The sequence below is a fragment of the Hordeum vulgare genome, chromosome 7H (assembly GCF_904849725.1).
Source record: "Hordeum vulgare subsp. vulgare chromosome 7H, MorexV3_pseudomolecules_assembly, whole genome shotgun sequence".
Lineage (NCBI taxonomy): Eukaryota > Viridiplantae > Streptophyta > Magnoliopsida > Poales > Poaceae > Hordeum > Hordeum vulgare.
Genome location: NC_058524.1, coordinates 76,237,519 through 76,263,799, shown reverse-complemented (window position 1 = coordinate 76,263,799; position 26,281 = coordinate 76,237,519). Strand labels below are relative to the sequence as shown.

At 48.4% G+C, this 26,281-nt stretch overlaps 1 protein-coding gene across 1 annotated transcript; it reads right to left on the bottom strand.

The window, feature by feature from the left end:
* Window positions 1–211: 211 nt before the first annotated feature.
* On the bottom strand, window positions 212–15,124 carry LOC123408335 (1-aminocyclopropane-1-carboxylate oxidase homolog 2-like). Its single transcript, XM_045101458.1, has 4 exons — window positions 15,110–15,124; window positions 1,134–1,717; window positions 728–1,049; window positions 212–653 (listed from the first exon to the last, which is right to left on the bottom strand). Exons 1-4 carry the CDS (start codon window positions 15,122–15,124, stop codon window positions 393–395), a joined length of 1,182 nt encoding a protein of 393 aa, XP_044957393.1. The 3' UTR covers window positions 212–392.
* Between the last annotated feature and the right edge of the window lie 11,157 nt (window positions 15,125–26,281).

The following is a 26,281-nucleotide window of genomic DNA, read 5'->3' as shown; positions in this document are numbered from 1 at the left end:
TTTGTCTAACGCACTGAAGCGGATTCATCAAATAAATTGTGCCATGATATATAGTGTTCCTACCTCTTTTTATCGCACGTGACATTATTGCACGATTGCTAACGCTACATTCGTCCATATGTGTTATATGGTTGGTTTTTCCAGCGACACGACTAATTTAGCGTCTCTGTCAGAGATGCTTTAAAGATATTCAAGATTGCAATATGGTCTTCTCATTCTCCCTTTTATTAGGTTATAATACGTTCGTCCGAAGAATTTTAAGATTACAATATGACATAAGTATATTTTTCTCCAAAAGCCGTAGCAAGCACGGGCACTCTTCCAGTTACAGTAGCATGAGGATGGGTATGTACTCACTGTTCATACCAGCATGAGGACCCTCGGAGGCCACTTCACAACCGGAAAACGGAGAGAGCGGTCTTGGCGTCCAGGCCGATGGCGTAGTAATGCTTGACGTAGTCCCTCACGAGCGTCTCCCTGTACAGCGCCGGCCTGTCCTCGGACACCAGCTCCCGGATGGGGCCGTACGCCCTCGTCGACGCCGGGTGGAAGTGCGTGCTGAAGAAGCAGGCGATGGACACCCTCGCCTCCTTGGCAACCTTGGCCAGCACCACCCTGTGCTCCACGCTCCTCAACCCGTCGTTGGAGACCAGCTGCACACGAAAGCTTCAGTCCAGAGCTCCGCCTTCAGATATGAACACCAAACACGATGCTATAAGATGAACACCTGAAGGAGGTCGCCGACGTTGACGACGAGTGCGCCGGGGGCGGGGGCGACGGCGACCCACCGGTCCTCGTGGAGGACCTGCAGGCCACCGACTTGGTCCTGGAGCAGTACGGTGAGGAAGCTGGAGTCGGAGTGCCGGCTGGTACCGATGGCCACCTCGGGCTCCGGGCACGGGGGGAAGTAGTGGCACAGCATGATCTGGCCCTGGTTGCACTCCATGTCCGCCAGATAGCTCGGGTTCAGCCCGAGCGCTTCCGACAGCAGCCCGAACAGAGTGTTCCCCAGGTTCCTCACCTGCTCCGCGTATTCGAACAGCGCGTCACTGCAAATCAACGTGCCGGAATGTATGCATAATCTCAGCTTGCAGATTGACGCGCGGACTTGCTGACATTTGCAGAGGGCTCACCGGCAGGGCTCCGGCAGGTCGGCGGCGAGGGGCGGCTCAGGGGCCATGCGGAGGTAGAGCGTGTCGCGCCAGTTGGCCACGCCCGACTGGTGCAGGTCGAAGTTGCAGTGGTACTTCACGGCCCTGCCGGGCTCCCGCGAGTGGAGCCTCGCCTTCTCGCTGCCCTCGCCGCCGGGGGCCTCGTGGAATCTCTGGACTGCAGCCAGCGCCGCAGCCGTCGACTGCGCAGGCACGCCGTGGCCAGTCACCTGGAAGAAGCCCCACTCCTCCGCTGCCCGGCGCACGGACGCGACCGTGGCCGCGCGGTCGGAGCCACCCAGGTCGATCACCGGGACGGAGGGCGCTTCCGACGGCGGTTCTTGGGGCGGTTGCTTGGATGGCGGGTCGGGGACGCGGAAGATGCGCGGGACGTGCGTGGCCTCGGCGGCGACGAGGCCATGTACGCCGGCGAAGGTCGCGTCCAGCGCGCGCAGCTCGGCCGCGCGGTCGTAGGCGGGGGCGGCCATGCTTGGCTTGGCTTTGGGAGGTCTGTCCTCTGCTTCAGTCCAAGCAAAGACGACGGGCCGAGTGCGACTTTCGGTCACCTATACGTGTCCATCAAATCTTATTAAAGAAATACGTATCCATCAAATCTTATTAAAAAATACGAATGGATTGCTCCGGGAGGCAGAGACAATATTTTTCTCCTTGCACGCGTTGTAAATGTCCGTAAGAGCATCTTTAGCAGACGCGATGTAACACCGATTCATAAAACATGTTTACAATTTGTGAAAAAACAATTTTACGGGTTAAGGCGGATGTGGACAGAATCAAAACCTGTAAAATGAACCTAAAAAGGAATATTCTTTGAATATACCGATTTTAGCTCATTTTCTTCTTCTGGTTCTTCTTCATCACGTCAATATGACCGTCGTCAGACGGGCAGCTAGGACGGGGCAGCGGTGGTCGTTGACGGACGGCCGGTCGTCGGTAGACGAGCGGCTAGGGCGGGGCAGACGGTGGCCGGACTCCTCCGATCGATTTAGCAGAGTTGGCTAGGTAGCGTCGTTGGAATCGGATGGATTCAACTAGAGCTAGCTGGCTAGCTAGCTCCTTCGAATCAAATCGATTCAGCTAGCTAGCTAGCTGAGCCACAGACGGGTATAGCCAACGGGCGCAGCGGTCGGGCAGGCGACACACGTGCAGCCGAGGACGGGCGGACGTAAGCAATCCATGAAGGTTCCGATGGCAGTTGGACTTTCGCCAAAGCTCTTTCGCGTATAGAGGTCGGGTTGCCTTCGAAATTCTTATTTTCATGGGTTTGACGGGGATGTTTTAAGTGCCCTTTAAAAAAATTTACAGGTCGAGGCCCAATAAGGGGTGTGATCTAGCAACTTTTTTTGCATGGACCCGTATTTTTACGGTTATTTTACAGTTCGAGACATTATATGGGGTCTGTTAGAGATGCTTTAATATCTTATTGAAAAATACATAACCATACAAAGATCGAGATAGACATATCAAAGGGGAAGATAGAACAAAATTCTTATTCTGCTCCCGAGCTCAAATGCTCCCTCATAAACAGTAAATTTTAAAAAAATAGTAATATAATTTAAAAGATTAAGAATTTTTTATCTTAAACTTTAACAAATGTTTTACATGCATATCAAAATTCAGCCCGAAATAACATTCGTGAAAGCCACGTAAAAGATAATCAACAGTCCAAAAAGTATTAAAATTAGCTTTTTTGAAGCATCGGTTTTATATTTTTTTACCACAACTTCCATAATGTTATTTCGAGCTGAAATTTTGCAAGCATACAAAACATTTGTCAAAGTTTATGATAAAAGTATTTGGACTTTTTAAAATACTTTTACTATTTTTTTCGATTTTTACTGTCCATGAGAGAGGATGTGAGCTCGGGAGCAAAAACTCCATGTCCAAGATAGAAGCACTACATACTTCCATGCATTTGGAACCCACAAGAGGAGGAAAACTCTCATCCACTCCTTTGAGGGTCCTAGTGGCCAAGTCACTGAAATTGAAGATATGTTAGGTGTAGCTAGTGATTTCTACAACGATTTATGTAAAGAAAAGATAAAAGTGGGTTCAAGCTTAAGTCTGACTTTTTCTCTCGAGATGAAAAATTCAAAACTCACTCAAGCTAAAAATGATTCTCTTGAAGCTCCTTACATAGAAGAAAATGTTAAAAAGGATTGCCCCTCTCCCAGATGGGATTCCCTTTTTCTTTATCAGCGTTTCTTGGGCTTGATCAAGCATGATTTGCTTGTTATGTTCAATGATTTCATAATGGAAACATGGACATTTTTAGGCTTAATTTTTCTATGCTCACTTTGATCCATAAGAAACCTGATGCTACTTGTATGAAAAAGTTTAGACTAATTAGCCTTATTAATTGTAGTTATAAAAATATTACGGTTCTTACTAACAGACTTTTTAAAGTCCTCCATTGATTAATTGCTAGTAACCAATCTGCTTTCCTCAAAGGTAAATATATGTTGAAAAGTGTGGTCACTTCTCATGAGGTTTTGCACTCAGTTCATACTAGTAAAACACAGGGGCTTGTCTTGATGCTTGATTATGAAAAATCTTTTGACAAAATAGATTTAAGCTTCCTCTGTGAGCCTCTAAAAATAGAGTGTTTGATGAAAAATGGTTACATTAGATTCATCAACTTACTTACACATGATGGATCAATTGGGGTTAAGTTGAACAATGTGGAAAGTGAATTCTTCCTTACTGGGAAATGCCTCAGACATGATGACCCATTTCCCCCATGCTCTTTAATTTAGTAGTAGATGTACTCACGAGGATGCTTGCTAAAGGTGCTAATCAAAACCTGATTACTCGCCTGTGTCTTATGATCTGTCCAAGGGACATCATGTGCCTCCAATATGCACATGAAACCATTCTTTCTTAGATGATGATATCATCCATGCTCATAACCTCAGAATAGCTCTCACCTATTTTGAGTAGGAGTCTGGCATGAGGATTAACAATGCTCAGAGTGAATTGATTTGTATCAATATGGAGCATGAGAAATTTCAACTCCTCCTCTCTACCCTAGATTAAACTCGGGGTGTTTTTTCTCATTATATACTTAGGAATTCCTCTCCATCATGATAGATTTAGGAGAGAAGATATTCAACCCCTTATAGATAAAATCATGAAAAGAATAGCTAGCTGGATGGGGAAACTCCTTTCCTGTAAGGGCATGTTGATTCTTACAAATGCCTGCCTTGCTAGCATTCCCATTTTATCTCCTATCCTTCTTCAACTTCCCTAAGAGGACTACTGAGATGATCAATACTCAGATGGCCCACTACATGTGGAATGATTTTGAGGGGCATAGGAAGGTGCGTCTAGCAAACAGTAGGTTGGTTGCATTAAAAAGGAATTTGGGGGGTTTGGGCATTCCCAACCTCCAAGAGATTAATCTGTGCCACCTAGGCTCCTGTATCAAGATATATTACGAGGGAGAAGGTTGATCATAAGTACATGGCTCAGAAACCTAATCTCTTCACCCCTACCCTTGACAAGAACACTTCTAAGTTTTGGAAAGGGGTTAAATCCATTTTTCAATCATTGAAGTTTGGTTATACATGGAAGGTGGGAACATGTAGCAAACTCGGATTTTGGGAAGATACCTAGTTTGGTAACTCCCCTCTAGCAGTTCAATTCTGGCATGCGTGGGATCACTAGAAGGGATGTCTAGGGGGGTAAATAGACTACTTGCATAAATTAAAAGCTAGCCTTTTCCCAATTTTGATTATTGGCATATTTCAACAATTCTAACAAGTCTAGTGCATCCTACACATGCTAGTTAACATATATGGCAGCGAAAAGTAAAGACATTGCACATGTAAGTAAGGAGTAGTGTTTAGGAAGATCAAACGCAACAATTGACACGTCCATTTTTGGCGTGGTTCTCATAGGTGGTGCTATCGTACGTCCACGTTAGTGGAGACTTCAACCCACGGAGGGTAGCGACAGTGAGAGTCCATGGAGGGCTCCACCCACAAGGGGTCCACGAAGAAGCGGCCTTGTCTATTCCACCATGACTTACGTCCACAAAGGACTAGCCTCACTCGGCATAGATCTTCATGAAGTAGGAGATCTCCTTGCATGTACAAACTTCTTGGTTCAAATCCACAACACGAAGTAGGAGGCTCCCAAGAGACACCTAACCAATCTAGGAGGCACCACCCTCCAAATGGTAATAGATGCGGTAGTACGATGAACTCCTTGCTCTTGTGCTTCAAAAGATAGTCTCCTCAACACTCAATCACTCTGTCATAGATTTTACATGATCTTTTGAGTGACATTGTTATATGTTTTGCTACACTTTTATATCTTTTGAAACATATTTGAACTAACCTACTAACTCAGTGCACCCAGTGCCAGTTTCTGTCTGCTCATGTCTTTTTTGTAGGGGCATTTACCCAAATTTCCAGAGCCCCAAAAATCCCGAGAAAATATATAAAAATCAGCGTGACAGAAGCTTCCGGAGCATCGAAGATGGGCCAGAGGGGAGCCAGAGGCTGCCCAGGCGACCTCCCGGCGCGGCCTGGCCCCTCACCACGCCCAGAGGCTGCCTGGGTAGGCCCCACCTCCTCTGACGCCCTCCTTTGCCCTATATTTACCCCTCCGATCGGAAACCCTTCCATCATATCCAGAATCGCGAATTTCTCCATCGTTCCACCGCCGCGGCACCTCCGAGATCGAGGGCATCACGAGACCTCTTCCCGACACCCTGCCGGAGGGAGGATTGACCCCCGGGAGCTTCTCCACTGCCATGGACGCTTCCCGGACGTGCTATGAGTAGTCCTCCTTGGACCATGAGTCCATGACCAGTAGCTATGTGATGTCTTCTCTCCAATCTTGTGCTTCCATGATTAGCCCTTGTGAGCTACCCTACATGATCAAGGCATCTATGTAATTTTCCTGCTATTGTTATGCTCGGTTTGCTAGGATCCAATAGATTATGAGATTATGTTCAGATTGTGATGAGTTATATATTTGATTATCCTTTTATATTATGTTCTTTAGTGATTCATGCATGTTCTCCGTTGCCTTTTATTGTTTTGGCCCAGTAGTAGATTGTAACACCAAGAGGGAGCGTTATGCATGATTGTGGGTTCATGCCCCCTGATGTCTAGCTTGAGTGACAGAAACATGAGTGATGGGGTTATAGTCCCAGGGTAGGGTCATAGGTCTGCCCTATAGGTCCTACCCAAGGACTACCCCTCATAGAAGACAAGGCCCTTAGACAGTTCCGACTGAACTAAGGATGCCCCCATCATCCAGTCGGCGACGATCCACTCGGAGCGTATCTAACGTACCGACTCGAATCCACTCTGTACATCGTAACCTCCCAGGAGGGCAACGGTCATACGTTTTCATTCACCATTATTAGCATTTAAAGCTTACGTTACCTCTAACTTAAGCATTTACTCGCCACTATTCCACCCCTGTTCACCGGGCCATTATGAAGGGCAGCGCACTCTATATAAGCCGCCCTTCCCCACCGGTGCAAGGGTTGGCACTTGCTGTAATCCTATAATCCACTCGACACAAAGCTCCCAAGAGCACTGAGACGTAGGGCTTTTACCTCCACCGTAGAGGGGCCTGAACTCATACATCCTCGCCGTAGCTAAGGCTCTGCCCATATACTTTCTTACCCTATACTTCTACTGTCATACTTATACCCACGACAGTTGGCGCCCACCGTGGGGCAGGCGTCTAAGCGACTTCCGGCGAGTTTGCGATTTCATCTTTTCGTCATGTCGTCCGGCGGAGATCTGTGCATGGGTCATGAGATCCTCTTCGGTGCCCTCTCCTTCATCGCCGACGATTCGACATGGCTTCGGGATGCGCCCCTCGACGTCGAGGCGCTTCCCAGTCGCGGGGCTACGCACTTCCGTGCCAGTTCCCGCGGTGTTCTTCTTCTCCAGCCATCGACTCCGGTGTCGATCTTCGCCCCCGTCACGCGCCGCAACAAGCGACCCCGTCGTCCGCGGCTCCAGCGTTGGGTGCGACACGCCCAGGCGCGACAAAGCGCGTCCTCTCAAGTGGCGGTGCTTGAATCGGTTGTGGTCCCGCGGCCATCCCAGTGCTTGGAGTCAGTTCCGACTGAACTTCCTTCCGAGTATCCGGGTCGCGGGCCTGCAGCCGAAGTTCTCATGTCTGATTCCCATGAAAGTCCCCTCGGGACTGGGCGGAACGAGCATGAGTTCGGAGAATCATCCGGCACTCGTCGTCAGCACCATCGTTCTTCCAGTAGACGCACTCGCCAGAGCAACGTCGAGGTGTTCCGCACACCCATCCTCAACTTGGCTGCGGCCGCCAGGATAGCTGATTCTCTCTAGCCGACTGATTCAGAGGCTGGTAGAGGAATCGAGCAGATCCGCGCCTTGTTCCATACGGCGCAACAGCAAAATTCGGCGGTCTCCCAGTCGCACAACATGATCCACAACAGTTATGTTCAAGCGAACACGCATCGGTCGGTTTTCAGTCCCGACTCCGATCAGCGACGCAGAGGGGGCAGCCGTTCCAGGGACCCGAGTCGGAATCCGCTTCCCATTCGGTCTCATCCCGAAGATCGTCGTCGTTCGCGTACTCCTCCGCGAGTGGGCCTTACGGGCCCCGACATTAGGATGATCGTCGTTCGGGCGGTGGCGCGCAAGATCCAAGGCCTGATGCAAGAGGGTACATCGCCCAGAAGAAGGTCGACAGAAGTCGAGCCCACCGTGATGGTCACGATAGAGACCATCCGAGTGGAAGCAGGACCGTCGTTTCTGGCCCCGAGTGCTTCAGTCGGGCCATCCGCTCAGCTGACATCCCTCCCAACTTCCGATTGGCGACGGGAATCAGCAAATTCACAGGAGAGTCAAAACCAGAGACTTGGTTGGACGACTACAGAGTGGCGGTCCAAATCGGTGGCGGAGATGGCCGTGTCGCCATGAAACATCTCCCCCTGATGCTCGACGGTTCGGCGCGAGCTTGGCTAAACCAGTTAGCTCCGTCAAGCATCTACAGCTGGGCAGATCTGTCCTGAGTCTTCATCAGGACATTCGAGGGTACGTGCAAACGCCCTGCTGGTCTCGTAGAGCTCCAGCACTGTGTCCAGAAGCAGAACGAGCCCTTGCGCGATTTCATCCAGCACTAGACGACCCTCTACCACACGGTGGAGAACGTCATAGAGCACCAAGCAGTCTGCGCCTTCAAGGCAGGCGTGCGGTACAGAGATATGTACCTGAAGTTCGGTCGGACAGGCGACATCTCCATGAGCAAGATGATGGAGATAGTCGCGCGCTATGCAAATGGCGAAGAGGAGGACCGCATACGTAGCGGCAAGCATGAGTCAGTCGCCGATGGAGATGGGAACAACAATCGGAAGCAGAAGCAGAAAGCTCAATCCACTCCGCAGGCAGAGGCAGCAGCCGTTACAAATGCCAAGTTCAAAGGCAAGGGGAAGGCACAGTACACCCCCAAGAAGAGGCAATCAGGGAATTCCATCCTAGATCAACCGTGTCCAATCCACACGAAGACGGATGAAGAAGGCAATGTCATATTGCCGAAGCATACCACTCGGCAGTGTCGCCTCCTGATCCAAGGATTCGGCGAAGGACAGCCGAGTGAGAAGGACACCGAGCAGGATGATGAGGACAAGGAGGATCCGTTCCCCCAAGTCCATGCAACGTTTATGATTTTTGCTGATGTGGAAAGCAAAAGTCGACTGAAGCTGGTCAACAGGGAGGTAAACATGGCAACCCCATCCACTCCCACGTTCCTCAAGTGGTCACAGACTGCGATCACCTTTGATCAGTCAGACCACCCAGCACACATACCCACCCCAGGGAGGCAAGCTCTGGTCATCGACCCAGTGGTGGAAGGAGTTAGGTTGCGCAAAGTCCTCATGGACGGCGGCAGCGGCTTGAATATCATGTACGCCGACACTCTCAAGGGAATGGGCATTCCGATGTCCAAACTCAGCGAGAGCAGTATGCAGTTCCACGGAGTTGTTCCAGGAAGAAAGGCCAAATCACTCGGCCAGATTGCGTTGGAAGTCGTCTTCGGCACTGACAAGAACTTCTGCAAGGAGAAGCTGACATTCGAGGTGGTAGACTTCCAGAGTGCATACCATGCGATTCTGGGCCGTCCGGCATATGCGTGTTTCAAGGCCCGTCCATGTTACGTCTATTTGAAGCTGAAGATGCCCGGTCCCAAAGGTGTGATTACTATCACAGGCAATTGGCAGCGGGCCGAGGAGTGTCTGCAGCAGGGGTCGAGAATTGCCGATCAGCAGATGGCTATACTCGAGCTGGATGAGTACAAGAAGACCGCCGACCCCGCTGATCTGATGCGTTCAAAGAAGCCAGCTTCCGAGTCCGCATTCCAGTCGGCGGGAGACACGAAGAAAGTCAGCATCCACCTGACGGACGCCGCCGCCGCCCCGACAAACATCTCCACCACCCTTGATCAAAAATAGGAAGCCGAGCTCATCCAATTCCTCCGTGAGAACTAGGACATTTTTGCATGGAAGCCTGCTGACATGCCAGGTGTACCCAGGGAGTTGGCTGAGCACCGACTGTATGTGGATCCTACCGCTCGTCCTGTCTGAGAATGCCTGCGTCGGTCCGCCGCGCACAAGAGGAAAGCAATCGGAGAGGAGGTGGCTAAACTTTTGGTAGCCAACTTCATTCGCGAGGTACACCACTCCGAGTGGCTCGCTAATGTTGTCATGGTGCCCAAGAAGGACAAGTCTCTCCGTATGTGCGTCGATTTCAAGCATCTCAATAAGTTCTATCCAAAAGACCACTTCCCGCTCCCCCGCGTTGATCAAATCGTTGATTCGACTGCGGGTTGCGAGCGTTTATCCTTCCTTGATGCCTATTTGGGCTATCATCAGATCCGTCTGTATGGTCCAGATGAATTAAAAACAGCCTTCATCACCCCATTCGGGTGTTTTTGTTACATCACTATGCCATTCGGTTTGAAGAATGCAGGAGCAACTTTTATGCGCATGATCCAAAAATGCCTCCTAGACCAGATCGGTCGAAATGTGGAGGCATATATGGATGATATCATCGTCAAGTCACGCAAAGCTTCCGACCTGCTGACTGACTTGGCAGAAACATTCGCCAACCTACGTAGGTACGATATCAAGCTCAACCCAGCCAAGTGTTCATTCGGCGTTCCCAGCGGGAAGTTACTCGGTTTCTTTGTTTCCGAATGAGGGATCGATGTCAACCCCGAAAAGATCTGGACCATTGTCCGAATGGAGCGGCCAGTAAGAGTACATGATGTTCAAAGGCTCACAGGTTTCCTAGCGGCTTTGAGCAGGTTTATCGCTCGACTCGGCAAAAAGGCGTTACCTCTGTACCGACTCATGAAGAAATCAGATACCTTCGAGTGGACAGACGAAGCCCAAATCGCATTCGACGATCTCAAAGCCCTGCTTTCCACCCAGCCGGTTCTTACTGCCCCGCTCAGTAAAGAACCCCTTCTTCTGTACATCGCAGCTACAAATCAAGTCGTCAGCACCGTTCTGACAGTCGAACGTGAAGAAGAAGGCAAGGCGTACAAGGTTCAGCGGCCAGTATATTATGTTTCTGAAGTTCTGACTCCTTCCAAGCAGAGGTATCCCCATTATGAGAAGCTTATTTATGGGGTCTACATGACTGCAAAGAAGGTGGCTCATTATTTCCAAGACCACTCGGTATCTGTCATATCTGATGCTCCGTTGTCGGAAATTCTCCACAATCGGGACGCATCAGGCCGAGTGGCAAAGTGGGCAATGGAGATGCTATACTGCGACATCAAGTTTGAAGCCAAGAAAGCTATAAAGTCTCAAGCTCTTGCTGACTTCACAGCAGAATGGGTAGAACAACAGCAACCGACTCACATCTACTCGGCTCATTGGACCATGTTCTTCGATGGGTCCAAGATGTTGAATGGCTCCGGCGCCGGCGTAGTGCTCATATATCCCCAAAAGGTGATAAACTCAAGTATGTGTTGCAGATCCATTTTGATTCTTCCAACAATGAAGCAGAGTACGAAGCTCTCCTTTACGGGTTGCGCATGGCCATCACACTCGGCGTCTGTCGCCTGATGGTCTATGGGGACTCAGATCTAGTGGTTAATCAAGTAATGAAGGAATGGGATGGAAGGAACCCCACCATGACTGCATACTGCAACGCAGTAAGGAAGCTCGAGAAGAAGTTCGAAAGTCTGGAACTTCACCATGTTCCCCGACTGAAAAACCAAGCAGCAGATGAATTGGCAAAACTTGGATCCACTCGGAGACCGGTCCCGAGTGATGTCTGCCTCGAGCACCTACACCTCCCCTCAGTAAAAGAAGACCCTTTTACAGAGGAACCAGTACAATCGAAGAGCTCAATAGATCAGACTAAAGTCAAGGTCCCCGCTGTGGTTGATTTGATCATGGAGATTCTAGCTGTCATTCGCGAATGGACTGTGCCGTTCATTGCGTACATCCCGAGGCAAGAGTTACCAGAAGACGAAGTCCAAGCTAGGCAGATCGTTCGCAGGTTGAAGTCCTTCACCGTCATTGATGACCAGTTGTACCTGGAAAGTGTTTCAGGCGTCCTTCAGCGGTGTATCTCTCCTGAGGAGGGGCAGTTAATATTGGAAGAAATCCACTCGGGAACCTGCGGCCATCATGCCTCCTCAAGGGCAATCGTTGCCAAAGCATTCAGAGCTGGTTTCTTCTGGTTGCATGCGAATGAAATGGCAAAACATATGGTCAACCGTTGCGAAGGTTGTTAGTTCTATTCAAACAAGTCCCACAAGCCAATGTCTGCGCTGAAGACAATTCCTCTTGCTTGGCCATTCGCCGTGTGGGGATTAGATACAGTCGGACCATTCAGAACAGGCCAAGGAGGATTCACTCATTTGCTGGTAGCAGTCGACAAGTTTACCAAGTGGATTGAAGCCAAGCCCATCAAGAAGCTTGATGCCCTTACGGCCATCAAATTTATCAGAGACATCATCGCTAGATACGGGGTTCCTCACAGCATAATCACCGACAATGGCACAAACTTTGACTCGGACCGGTTCAAAGCTTTTGCACATGCCAAGGTATCCGAGTGGATTTTGCATCCGTGGCGCACCCCCAAACAAGCGGGCAAGCAGAGCGGGCGAATGGACTTATTCTTCATGGGTTGAAGCCTCGACTCCTGCGAGAAGTCGGACATGCCGCCGACGCATGGGTCACCGAGCTGCCTTCGGTGCTGTGGGGCCTCCGCACAACTCCGAATAGATCGACAGGGCGATCCCCGTTTTTCCTCGTTTATGGAGCAGAGGCAGTCCTTCCGAGTAACTTGCTTCACAACTCTCCACGAGTCGAACTCTTCTCCGAAGCCGAAGCAGAGCAAGCTAGGCAAGACGGAATGGATCTTCTAGAAGAAGAGCATGAGATGGCACTGATCTATTCAACAATTTATCAACAAGATCTGCGGCGATTTCACGCGCGGCACGTGAGGAGCCGCACATTCCGAGCAGGCGACCTGGTGCTCCGAGTGGATCAGCAGAGACCACACAAGTTGGCTCCCGCCTAGGAAGGACCGTTCATCATCTCTAAGGTGCTGAAAAACAGAGCATATCGACTCTACAACCTCGACAGGGAAACGGACGAGCCGCAAGCATGGAATGGAGATCTACTAAAGCGCTTCTACACATAACCACCGACGGAGACAATGTAAAGAACAAGTATCATTGAAGTAATACAAAGCAGATTGATTTCTTGCCGATTCAAAATTCTTCCGCGTTTGCAGACTCTGGTCTAAAAAACTAACTCCGAGTGTGCACTAAAAGTCACATTCGGGGACTTAGCTGCGACCCAGAGTCGCCTAAGTACAAACTCGCTCCGAGTGTGCACTAAAAGTCACACTCGAAGACTTAGCTGCGACCCAGAGTCGCCTTAGTACAAACTCGCTCCGAGTGTGCACTAAGAGTCACACTCGGAGAATTAGCTGCGACCCAGAGTCGCCTAAGTACCAACTCGCTCTGAGTGTGCACGAAAAGTCACACTTGGAGACTTAGCTGCGACCCAGAGTCGCCTAAGTAACAACTCGCTCCGAGTGTGCATGAAAAGTCACACTCGGAGACTTAGCTGCGACCCAGAGTCGCCTAAGTACAAACTCGCTCCGAGCATGCACTAAAAGTCACACTCGGGGACTTAGCTACGACCCAGAGTCGCCTAAGTAAAAACTCGCTCCGAGTGTGCACTAAAAGTCACACTCGGAGACTTAGCTGTGACCCAGAGTCGCCTAAGTACGAACTCACTCAGAGTGTGCACTAAAAGTGACACTCGGAGACTTAGCTGCGACCCAGAGTCGCCTAAGTACAAACTCGCTCCGAGTGTGCACTAAAAGTCACACTCGGAGACTTAGCTGCGACCCAGAGTCGCCTAAGTACAAACTCACTCCGAATGTGCACAAAAAGTCACACTCGGGGACTTAGCTGCGACTCAGAGTCGCCTAAGTAAAAAGCTTCATCCGAGTGTATACTCGAGATACACTCGGAGGCTTAGCAGACCCTCATTGAGGCTCATGTGGATGTGAAGACAACTGACAACTACATGAGTAACAACTCGCTCCGAGTGCGCACTAACAGTCACACTCGGGGACTTAGCTGCGACCCAGAATCGCCTAAGTTAACAACTCACTCCGAGTGTGCACGAAAAGTCACACTCGGGGACTTAGCTGCGACTCAGAGTCGCCTAAGTAAAAAAGCTTCCTCCGAGTGTATACTCGAGATACACTCGGAGGCTTAGCAGACCCTCATTGAGGCTCATGTGGATGTGAAGACAACTGACAACTACATGAGTAACAACTCGCTCTGAGTGTGCACCAAAAGTCACACTCGGGGACTTAGCCGCGACCCAGAGTCGCCTAAGTAAAAAACTCGCTTCGAGTGTGCGCCAAAAGTCACACTCGGAGACTTAGCTGCGACTCAGAATCGCCTAAGTAAAGAGCTTCCTCCAAGTGGGCACTCGAGATACACTCGGAGGCTTAGCAGACCCTCATTGAGGCTCATGTGGATGTGAAGAGAACTAAAAACTACATGCTCCGCATGGTTTCCATTGGCTTCACCAAGAGACGCCCAAACAAAAACCACGAGACAAAATCGTGTAAAAAAACTCAGCGAAAGATGAGCAAAAGATCTGATTCGAATTCAAGTTGGATCCACGATCAGTCGGCTCGGTGTGAATCAAGTTTATCCACACTGAACCATGAATGTACCGGCCAATAGCAGTGGCCAAAGTTTAATACAGATTCCGCTCGGCATACCGAGGTAAATGTGCGTTCAGCATAAAGTTTATCAAGCGTCTCCGGGACTGGCAGGCTCCACAATGGTGTCGAGGTCGATTCCGTCTGCAATCCGAGTGGCTGTGTCGAGGAAAGTCTCCATGAAATCTTTGAATCGAAGCTTCTTGGTGTTGGCGACCTGCAACGTCTTCAGCTTGTCTTCGCGGGCTTCCTTGAAGTGCACTCGGACCAGAGACAACACCACGTCCGCACCACACCGAGCGGCAGACTTCTTCCATGCCTGCACTCTGCTTGGGACGTCCTCCAGTCGCGTCATCAACCCCTCTATCTCGTTCCGGGAGTCGTCTTCAGGCCATAGCTCCTTGTCGATTCGGCCGACAACTCTTCTCAGGCGACAAATGAAGGGACCCACCCTGTTAAGGCGAGAATGCGCTCGGAGCATGTCCCGGTTAGCTTCACCGCCGAGTGGAACATTCGGAACAAGCGACCGTTCAATTTCGGCTGCTTCAGCCTCAACGTCCCGACAGAAATCTACAAAGAAAAGACAAGCAGAAAATAAGCGCGGAGTGAACTCCAAAGTCAAAAAGCACTCGGCAAGAACTTACCACCAAGCAGTGTGACCATCTTCCTCGCCCAGTCGCTGACGTAGTTCTCCTGTGCTCTAAACCGAGTGTTCATTACCTTCAGCTGGGCCATCCAGTCAGATCTCTCCTTCTTAATTTTTTCTACCTCGGCCACCAGTGCCTTGTTGGTCTCCAGAGATTCCTCCAAAGATTTCTCTCGGTCAGCAAGAGCCTTCTTCACGCCAGCCAGGTCATTCACAGCCACCTCCAAGTCCGCAGCAAGTTGAGTCTTCTCAGCCTTCAGAGCATTATAGGCCGATCCCATTTCACAAGTCTTCTGCCAAAGAGACACAAAGGGAGGATCAGCCACATTCAACAAGGAAAAAGTCTCGACAGATATGACAAAACAATCAAAGCTCAAAATTCTTCACACCCCTGCCGATGCAAGCAATCGACAGCGGTCTCGGGGACTACACCCAGTAGGTTCACTGAGAGTGACCCCACTGGTATGAAGCTCGAACAGGTCGACCCTATTGAGCTCCATAGCAATCCAACAACACTATGAGATTACTATCACTCGACCCGAGTAACACTACTCTCGGGGACTACACCCAGTGGATGCACTCGGCGTGCCCCCACTGGTACCATTCAGGCAGATCAGCTCTGATCTGTACAGGTTATGGAAAATACATATAAAGACAACTGCCGGCGCAAGCACTCGGCAGAAGTCTTGGGGACTACACCCACTGGGTTCACTCGGAGTGAACCCACTGCAAAACCAACCTATTGCATCCGAGTACCTCGCTGAAACCCCCAGTGGATACCAAGAGGAATGTAAACACTTACTAGCGCACTTACTCGGATGTCATCCCGAAGCTCCAAGCTCTTCTTGTACAGAGACGCAATGGAGTCATACGCTCCCTTGGCGTCGCCCACCATCAGCTCCACCTGCACCATGGCATCCTTGGCGGCTCCTACCTGGTCTTCCGGGAGGCGTCGGGCGTCATATTGAATAGCCGACGGACCCGGCGCGGCAGAAGGCTCCCTGGGCATACCGAGCTCCGCTCCAGTCGGTTCCGCCGTGAGGGCCACCGTCTCAGTCGGTGGCACGTTCACGGCGGGATTGGCAGCAGGTTGGATAACCCGAGGGACAGGCGCCAAAGCTGGCTCCGACCTCCTTTGGTTCTCGTCGTCCAGATGGATCACCTCCGAAGGAAGCCCGACTGAACAAAATAAAATTACAGAAAAAGGTCAAGATCAAAGACAACACTCACGAAACAGTAATACAGCTCTCGGAGTTATGACAACATACCTTGCTGGGACGTGGCGGCGTTATCCGTGTCCATGGGATCATCGTCCTGGCACGGCAGAGAGGTGGCGGAGGTATCAGCTCTGTTGAGTGAAATCCACTCAATGTATAAACATGAGTTCCCAAAAAGAGGAGTTCAATCGGATACTGAAGGAAGATGAAAGAGTAAACATACTTATGCTGAGGCGACCAGAACAGCGATCCTCATCCGGGGCAAGGCTTTCCGAGGTTTAGGCCCACTAGGTTTGGCCACCTTGGACGGCTGGTTCACGGGCTCGGCAGAAGCACCCCTGGTTCTCTTCACACTCCGAGCACTCGGAGCCACGGGAGGAGTTGGCGGAGCACTCGGGGCCGCGGGAGGAGCCGGCGGAGCAGCAGGGTCATGACGGCGCTTGGTTCGGTGCTCTGGTGGTGAGGGTGGCGAGCTCTGCTCTCCATCCTCCTCCTCCTCCTCTTCCGTCTCCCACAGTCAGAGACGTACTCGGCGCTATCCGCGCTGCCCTCCTGGCTGCCCTCCTCTTCCTCGGCTGGATTCCCGTTCGAGACTGCAGAATGCCAGTTAGTCCACTCCTGCACAAAACACAGTCGGCAACGTCAGTCAGCGGGACAAGAAAAGCAATAAAGCTGAGAAGATTAAAAGCACTCGACAACATGTACTCACCTCATTCGGAGGAGGATTTTTGGAGCGGAAGGGCTTCACCCGCCGGGCTCCCACGGGGTTATCACACGCGCCTGTGATGTTGCGGACCCACGCACTCACAGTCTCCCCGCTCACGTCCTCTGGATGAGACCGAGTGGAATCCTAAGGCCCCGCGTAGTGCCACATGGCGTGGTTTCGGGCCTGCAGCGGCTAGATGCGCCGACCTAGAAAAGTCTCCAGCAGGTCCGTGCCGGTGACTCCCTTACAGACGACGGCTATCAGCGTGTCGACCAAAGGCTGGATCTGGGTTCTTTATCCCTTAGAGAGCGCAAGCTTCCTGGGAGGGCCCGGGCGGTCTAAACTGAAAGGTGGCAACCCACTCGAAGCATTCAGACAAGCAATGTCCTGGCAATAGAACCAGGACGAATGCCAGTTCCTAACCGACTCGGATAGCTGGAGGGAGGTATAGCTACTCTTTGTTTTCTTCTGGAAGCCTAAACCCCCGCAGAGCTGGAGGATGTGAGTCTTATCATCCGACTGGCTAAGTTTTTTAACGGTTTGGGATCTAGCGGAGAAGACATACTTAAAGAGCCCCCAATGGGGAGGACATCCTATGAAGCACTCGGAGAGGGTGACGAATGCAGAAAGGTGAGCTATTGCGTTTGGAGGGAAGTGGTGGAGTTGCGCCCCGAAGTAATTCATGATACCTCGGAAGAAAGGATGGGGAGGCAAGGAGAAGCCTCTGGCCACGTGGCTGAGCAGCAGAACGCGCTCCCCCTCCTTCGGCGCTGGCTCCGTCTCGCCTTCCGGCAGCCTCCAGGACTTGTTGGCGACCATGCCGTGCTCCACCAGCTCCAGGACGTCGTTCTCCGTCACCGAGGAGGGAAGGAAGTCCCCCTGGATCTAGCCCGCCGGCAGCGCCCGCTGCCGCCGCTGAGTGGAGGCTCCCGCTTCTACTTCTTCTTCTGTGCCTCGAGCTTGCTAGTCTGCCCCTTCGTCATGGCGAGGGCGATGGATCCGCAGAGGAGGAGGGGAAGGAGGTGGCTTGAGGTGTGCACAGAGCTGCGGGAGGAGCGAGATTAATGGGAGGAGAATGAGCGGCGCAACAGGAAATCCCGCCGGGGAGGCTTAAATAGGCTTCCGACTGGGTCACTTACAGGTGGACCCAGGATCTTATCCCCCAACCGGCCGCTGCAAGATTAGTGGAGAAGATAACAGCGCGGTAATCGAGGAGGCAAAACCTACTCGATGGCGATGTCGTCATCCCCGCTGAGCGCACGACAACTGAAATTTGAGGATCCCGGAAAATCCGGCGCTCTCAGTTTGACCAGTCACGTCGAAAGATTCCGGGAAGCACTCGGTCCCTGACGGTTCGTCTCACTGGTATATTCACTCGGATCACTGGTTGAAAGGATAAAATGGATCGAGGCAAACAACACTAAAGTCACCTCAATACAAGTCGGTTCCATACTCGAGACATCACTTCATCGTTCCAACCCCGATCCATTCGGGGACTAATGATGGGGTTATATTCCCAGGGTAGGGTCATAGGTCTGCCCTATAGGTCCTATCCAAGGACTACCCTTCATAGAAGACAAGGCCCTTAGACATTTCCCACTGAACTAAGGACGCCCCCATCATCCAGTCGGGGACGATCCACTCGGAGCGTATCTAACGTACCGACTGGAATCCACTCTGTACATTGTAACCTCTCAGGAGGGCAATGGTCATACGTTTTCATTCACCATTATTAGCATTTAAAGCTTACGTTACCTGTAACGTAAGCATTTACTCGCCACTATTCCACCCCTGTTCACCGGGCCATTATGAAGGGCAGCGCACTCTATATAAGCCGCCCTTCCCCATCGGTGCAAGGGTTGGCACTTGTTGTAATCCTATAATCCACTCGACACAAAGCTCCCAAGAGCACTGAGACGTAGGGCTTTTACCTCCACCGTAGAGGGTCCTGAACTCATACATCCTCGCCGTAGCTAAGGCTCTGCCCATATACTTTCGTACCCTATACTTCTACTGTCAGACTTATACCCACGACAATGAGACTAGGGGATGTGTTGTTGCCACCAGGGAGAAAACGACGGTGCTCGTGACCACAGTTGCAAGGATTGTTTACCTTACGCATAGTTCGTTAATGCAGTTGTCTGTTGCTTTGAGTTTACACTTTGGGGGGGGGGGGGGGCTCGCAACTTAATACCAGTGAGATGTTCTGGATAGATATATCAAGGTGGATAATTAGTAAGTAGATGCTGATGAATAAATGGTCTACTTGTCTTGGCGTACTGCCCATTACTATTGAGCCTCCAACTTTCAAGTAGCATAATTAGCATTGCGGAGAATTTATAATTCTCTCAATTGCCCACCTGTAATTTCTTTACCCAAGCATAGTTGTTTATCATCTTTTGGGAGAGAGACATCACTAGTGAACATCATGTGACTCCGGTCCATATCACCACCATTACTTACACCTTCATCATTTATTGCTTTCATTTACTTTTCCGTTGCAATCACTATCACTATTCCCGCTTGTGTTTTGATCCTTTGCAAACTACAAGGTCGGAGAGATTGACAACCTCTCTGTACTCGTTGGGAGCAAAGTTATTTGTTGTGTGTGCAGGGCCATGTCTTCTGCTAGCGCCAGAGCAGCGAACACCTACTTGGTGATCCTTGGAGTCCTCCTGGTTCGATAAACCTTATAGTCTCCGTGTAAGGAAAACTTGTTTTTGACTACATCTCCACCTTCTACTTGGGGTAACCAACGAGGGGCGAGAAGTACATTCATCAACTCGTCATCAAGCAAGTTTCTGGCGCCGTTGTCGGGGACTCCAGTCTTTAAGATAGGGGAGTTGCACGCTATCTTTTACCTTTTCTTTTTAGTCTTCTTAGTTTGCTTTCTAGTTTTTGCTTTAGAGTCTTATACCAAAGAAATAGTTGCTTTGTTCTTGCTTGTTGCTACTGCTATGGGTTCCACTGAAAACACCAAGTTGTGTGACTTCACTAGTCACAACAACAATGACTCTATCTGCACTCCTATTGATGCTCCTGCCAGTGAGGCTACTTCCTATGATATTAAACCTGCTTTAGTGAACCTTGCTATGAAGATCAACTCTCCGGTGCTGGAAATGCTGCTGCTTTGCACTTGAATAATTTTGTTGAGCTTTGTGATATGCAAAAATATAAAGAAGTAGATGGTGATATTGTTAAACTTAAGCCTTTTCCTTTCTCCTTGAGAAGAGGAGCTAAAGTGTGGCTTCAGTCTTTGCCTAGGAATATCATAGATTCTTGGGATAAGTGCAAATATGCTTTTATTGGGAAGTATTACCCACCTGCTAGGATTATCTAGTTAAGAAGTAACATTATGAATTTTAGGCAACTAGATAATGAACACGTTGCTCAAGCTTGGGAACATATGAAATCTCTTGTTAAGACTTGCCCTACACATGGTTTGACTACTTGGATGGTTATACAAACTTTCTATGCAGGATTGAACTTTACCTCGCGGAATCTGTTAGACTTGGCCGCGGGAGGAACCTTTATGTCAACTACACTTGGTGCTGCAACAAAGCTATTGGATGAGATTATGACAAATTATTCTCAATGGCACACCGAGAGAGCTCCAACAAGTAGGAAGGTAAACTCTATTATGGAGATCTCCTCCCTTAATGATAAGGTTGACATGATCATGACTTTACTTACTAAGCAAGCTCCTATTAATCCTCATGATGTTCCATTAAATTCTTTGGTTGCTCAAGAAAGGGAGCAAGTTGATGTTAATTTTATCAATAGGAACAACTTTAATAATAATGCTTATAGGAGTAATTTTGGTATCAATCCTAGACCATTCCCATCCAAAAACTATGGGAACAACAACACTTATCCTAGTACCAAAAACTCCGCTTCTGAATTAGAGAGCATGCTTAAAGACTTTATCACTTCTAAAAAATCCTTCAACAAGAGCGTAGAAAAGAAATTAGAAAAAAATAGATAGTCTCTCTTTGAAGGTAGACAACATAGCTCATGATGTAGAGATGTTTAAAATTAGAACTACCCCCTTGAGGAAAGGAACACCACACCCACGAATGCTATCCAAGTCCAAATTAATGAGAACATAAGAATGCTAGCCAAACTTAAAGAGAGATGGGTGATGAACCACAAGTATAGGGGATCAATCGTAGTCCTTTCGATAAGTAAGAGTGTCGAACCCAACGAGGAGCGAAAGGCTCTGATAAACGGTTTTCAGCAAGGTAATAACTGCAAGCACTGAAAGTAGCGGTAACAAGTGATGGTGTAGTGAGGTGAAATGTAGCAAGTGAAAAGTAACAAGTAACAAGAGTAGCAACGGTGCAGCAAAGTGGCCCAATCCCTTTTGTAGCAAGGGACAAGCCTGAACAAAGTCTTATAGGAGGAAAAACGCTTCCGAGGACACACGGGAATTTCTGTCATGCTAGTTTCATCATGTTCATGTGATTCACGTTCGTTACTTTGATAGTTTGATATGTGGGTGGACCGGCGCTTGGGTACTACCCTTACTTGGACAAGCATCCCACTTATGATTAACCCCTCTCGCAAGCATCCGCAACTACAAAAGAATAATTAACACAACGTCTAACCATAGCATTAAACTAGTGGATCCAAATCACCCCCTTGCGAAGCAACACATAGACTGGGGTTTAAGCTTCTGTCACTCTAGCAACCCATCATCTACTTACTACTCCCCAATGCCTTCCTCTAGGCCCAAAGATGGTGAAGTGTTATGTAGTCGACGTTCACATAACACCACTAGAGGAAAAGACAACATACAACATATCAAAATACCGAACGAATACCAAATTCACATGACTATTATCAGCATGACTTATCCCATGTTCTCAGGAACAAAAGTAACTACTCACAAAGAATAATCATAATCATGATCACAGGTGTAATGAGTAGCATCAAGGATCTAAACATAAACTCTTCCACCAAGTAATCCAACTAGAATCAACTACAAAGAGTAATCAACACTACTAGCAACCTTACAAGTACCAATCGGAGTCGCGAGACGGATATTGGTTACAAGAGATGAACTAGGGTTTGGAGAGGAGATGGTGCTGATGAAGATGTTGATGGAGATGACTCCCCTCCGACGAGAGGAGTGTTGGTGATGACGATGGCGATGATTTCCCCCTCCGGGAGGGACGTTTCCCCGGCATGATCGTCCTGCCGGAGCTCTAGATTGGTTCTGCTCAAGTTCCGCCTCGTGGCAGCGGAAAATCCACGAAAAAACTCCACCCTCATTTTTTCTCGGACGAAACCCTTCATATAGCAAAAGAGGGGGGCCAGTGGGCCACCAGGGTGCCCACAAGCCCTGTAGCCGCCCTTGTGGGCTCCTCGTAGCTCCCCTCTGGTACTTCTTTCGCCCAGCATTTTTTATATATTCCAAAAAAAATCCATGTTGATTTTCAGGGCATTTGGAGTTGCGTAGAATAGAGGACTCAAAGTTGCTCCTTTTACAGTCCAGAATTACAGCTGTCGGTATTCTCCCTCTTCACATAAACCTTGCGAAATAAGAGAGAAAAGGCATAAGTATGGTACCACAAAGTAATATAATAGTCCATAAAGCGATAAATATCAACATGAAAGCATGACGCAAAATGGACGTATCAACTCCCCCAAGCTTAGACCTCGCTTGTCCTCAAGAGAAAACCAAGATCCATAAACATGTCCACATGTTTAGGGATGAAGGTGTCGATAAAACACAATACGGACATGAGGGCATCATGATCACACATAGAACAGCAATACATCATAAGGATTCTTAGTTACAATTCCTTCACAAAGCAAAGTATGAAACAAAAACCTTACCGAGAAGTAGGCAACAACAGTCCATAGTCATTGAAGCAATTGCAATTTATCATAACATCAGAAAGAGTCAAATAAGAGCTTGTAAAGCAAACCCACATACTCAATCATCTCTTTTGTTTTCCACAATTTTTACAACTCACGTGGTACTCATGGTATCAAAGTTTCACCTGGACACAGAGAAAGATAGGGGCTTATAGTTTTGCCTCCCAACCATTTACCTCATGGGTAAAGTCAACAATAATAAAGCATAAGTACTCATCTCCAAGTTGATATATGAATATAGATCTTTCCCTAGCATGTGACGGTAGCCAAGACAAAGGCAAAATAAGGAATTGGTGAAGATCACCATGACTCTTCCAAGAGCAAAAAGTAATGGTACAAGATAGGCCCTTCGCAGAGGGAAGCAGAGGTTGTCATGCGCTTTTGAGGTTTGGATGTGTGTCCTCTTAGTGCGGAGGAACGTCACTTTATATTGCCTCATGTGATAAAGAACTTCATTATGCAGTCTGTCACTTTTATGTCTTCCTCGTCATAGGTTCGTATAAAGCTTATTTTCCACACACTAATAGATCATACATATTAGAGAGCAATTTTTATTGCTTGCACCGATGACAACTTACTTGAGGGATCTTATTCAATCCATAGGCAGGTATGGTGGACTCTCATGGCAAAATTGGGTTGAAGGTTTATGGATGCACAAGTAGTATCTCTACTTGGTGCGGGAGTTTTGGCTAATATGAGGTGGAAGCAATCGTCACATGCTAAAGGATCTCTAATCATATAACATTGTTTGGAACCAAGCAAACACAATTCATTATGTTGTCTTCCTTGTCCAACATCTACTCCTAAGCATGTAATAGTTTGGTGAGTGCTCACAATTGTAATAAGTGTCTAAGATGATATATTTATATGTGAACCTCTCTTTCCTTATTACTTCTTATTAATTGCAACAATGATTGGGGTCTATGTTGGCCCATTATCAACAAGTTTCAATCATCATACTTGTCATAAGTAGATCATCTCATGATCTTTCACACTATCGTTCTTTTCATACTTTTGATCACGACACAAAACAAAGCCCTTGACTAAGATACTCTTTATTATATAGCTCGCAAGCTCGAATACATCAGGGGAGAGACACAAGGCAAAAGACATAAACTAAACACTAAAAACTTATTCCACTAAGAGAAGAAAGTAAAAACTGAAAAGGAAAGAACTAAAACAAAGGTAAAAGCAAAAGATATAAAGGTAATACGATACTAGGGCAACTCCCCCAAGCTTTGCAGAAGCCAAGGGGATTGCCCATACCAATGCTTAGTTGTCTTCCTTTGGTGGTGATGGTGGTGGAGTTGTTGAAGCAGTCTGATCCTCCATCTTCCAAGGCATAGGTGCTCCATCATGGCAAGATGAACGAGTCGCCGGAATCCTCAAATGTGCAGCCAACCGTATTGATTTAAATCTATACTCATACTCACAGTTTTGGTTCTGCAGGTCATAGATCTGGCCCTGGAGTTTATCAACCCTGTCACAGAGCCTGGAGAGGTGTTTCCCAATGTCAATGGCATCCATCTTGTGCTTGCTGGTGAACTCCGTCATCATCATGTGGTTGGCGTTGAGTCCACGCTCCACCATCCCTTGGCACTTGAAGACTTGTTGCTCCATTGCTTCGAGCCTCGTCTCCACGCTTCCGGTCTTCTTAGGCCCCTCAACATCATGGATGTGCAACATCCCCTCGCTCATCTTGATAGATTGAGGGTGTTTCAGCACTTCCGTGAGATAGGGATTGATGACCTTCTCGAAGATCTTGTCCTTAGGAGCTTTTGGGGAAGTCATGAGGATCTAGTTCTACAACAGAAACAGTCTCGAAACAAAAATAGAGGAAAACTGCACGACACGGAGATCAAAACCCTCGGGCGTATATATAATGATTTTTTCTGGACTAGAAGAGTGCTCCGCAAGAAAACGGAGTCCGGAGGCACACGAGGTGCCCACAAGCCCTGTAGCCGCCGCCAGGGGGGGTAGGTGGCGGCTACCAAGCTTGTGGCCGCCTCGTGCGCTCTCAGGACTGCTTTTTTTCAAAAATTCCAAATCGGAGAAAATTTCTTATTGGAAAAGTTTCGGAGTCCAATTGCTTACCGAAACACATACCTCTTCGTTTTCAGGGTCTGAAACAGGCTGATAAACATCCCTTATGTACTCCTCTGGAGTTAAGATATTGATGATATTGGTGTCAACATTTATGGGAGTACGAGAGATATAATGCTTGATTCTTTGCCCATTTACCACTCTAGGAAAATTTCCTTCCGTGTTATTGATTTTGATGGCACCGGAACGATATAATTCCTCGACAACGTAAGGACCTTCCCATTTAGAGAGAAGCTTGCCTGCGAAGAATCTTAAGCGAGAATTGTATAGCAGGACATAATCACCTACATTGAACTCTCGTTTTTGTATTCTTTTATCGTGCCATCTCTTAACCTTTTCCTTGAACAACTTAGCATTCTCATATGCCTGGCCCCTCCATTCATCTAATGAGCTGATATCAAACAACCGCTTCTCACCGGCAAGTTTGAAATCAAAGTTGAGCTCTTTGATTGCCCAATAAGCTTTGTGTTCCAGCTCAAGAGGTAAATGACAGGCCTTACCATAAACCATTTTATACGGCGACATGCCCATGGGATTCTTATAAGCAGTCCTATAAGCCCATAGTGCATCGTCAAGTTTGCTAGACCAATTCTTTCGAGATCTATTGATAGTCTTTTGTAAGATCAATTTGATCTCCTTATTACTCAACTCCACTTGACCACTAGACTGAGGATGATAAGGATATGCAACTCTATGGTTGACATCTTACTTAGCAAGCATCTTGCGGAAAACACCATGAATGAAGTGTGAACCGCCATCAGTCATCAAATATCTAGGGACTCCAAATCTTGGGAAAATGACTTCTTTAAGCATCTTAATGGAGGTGTGGTGATAAACATTTCTAGTGGGATAGCTTCTACCCACTTAGTGACATAATCCACATCAACTAAGATGTGAGTATACCCATTGGAACTCGGGAAGGGTCCCATATAATCAAAGCCCCAAACATCAAATGGTTCGATAACAAGTGCATAGTTCATAGGCATTTCCTGACGCTTACTGATATTCCCTATTCTTTGGCATTCGTCACAAGACAAGACAAACTTACGGGCATCCTTGAAGAGAGTAGGCCAATAGAACCCTGATTGCAATACCTTATGAGCAGTTCTATCTCCAGCATGGTGTCCTCCGTAGGCTTCGGAATGACACTTCTGCAGGATCTGTCCCTGTTCATGTTGAGGCACACAACGTTTAATAACACCATCTACTCCTTCCTTATAAAGGTGAGGATCATCCCAAAAGTAGTGTCTCAAATCAAAGAAGAATTTCTTCTTTTGCTGATAGGTGAAACTGGGTGGTATGTATTTGGCTACGATATAGTTTGCATAATCAGCATA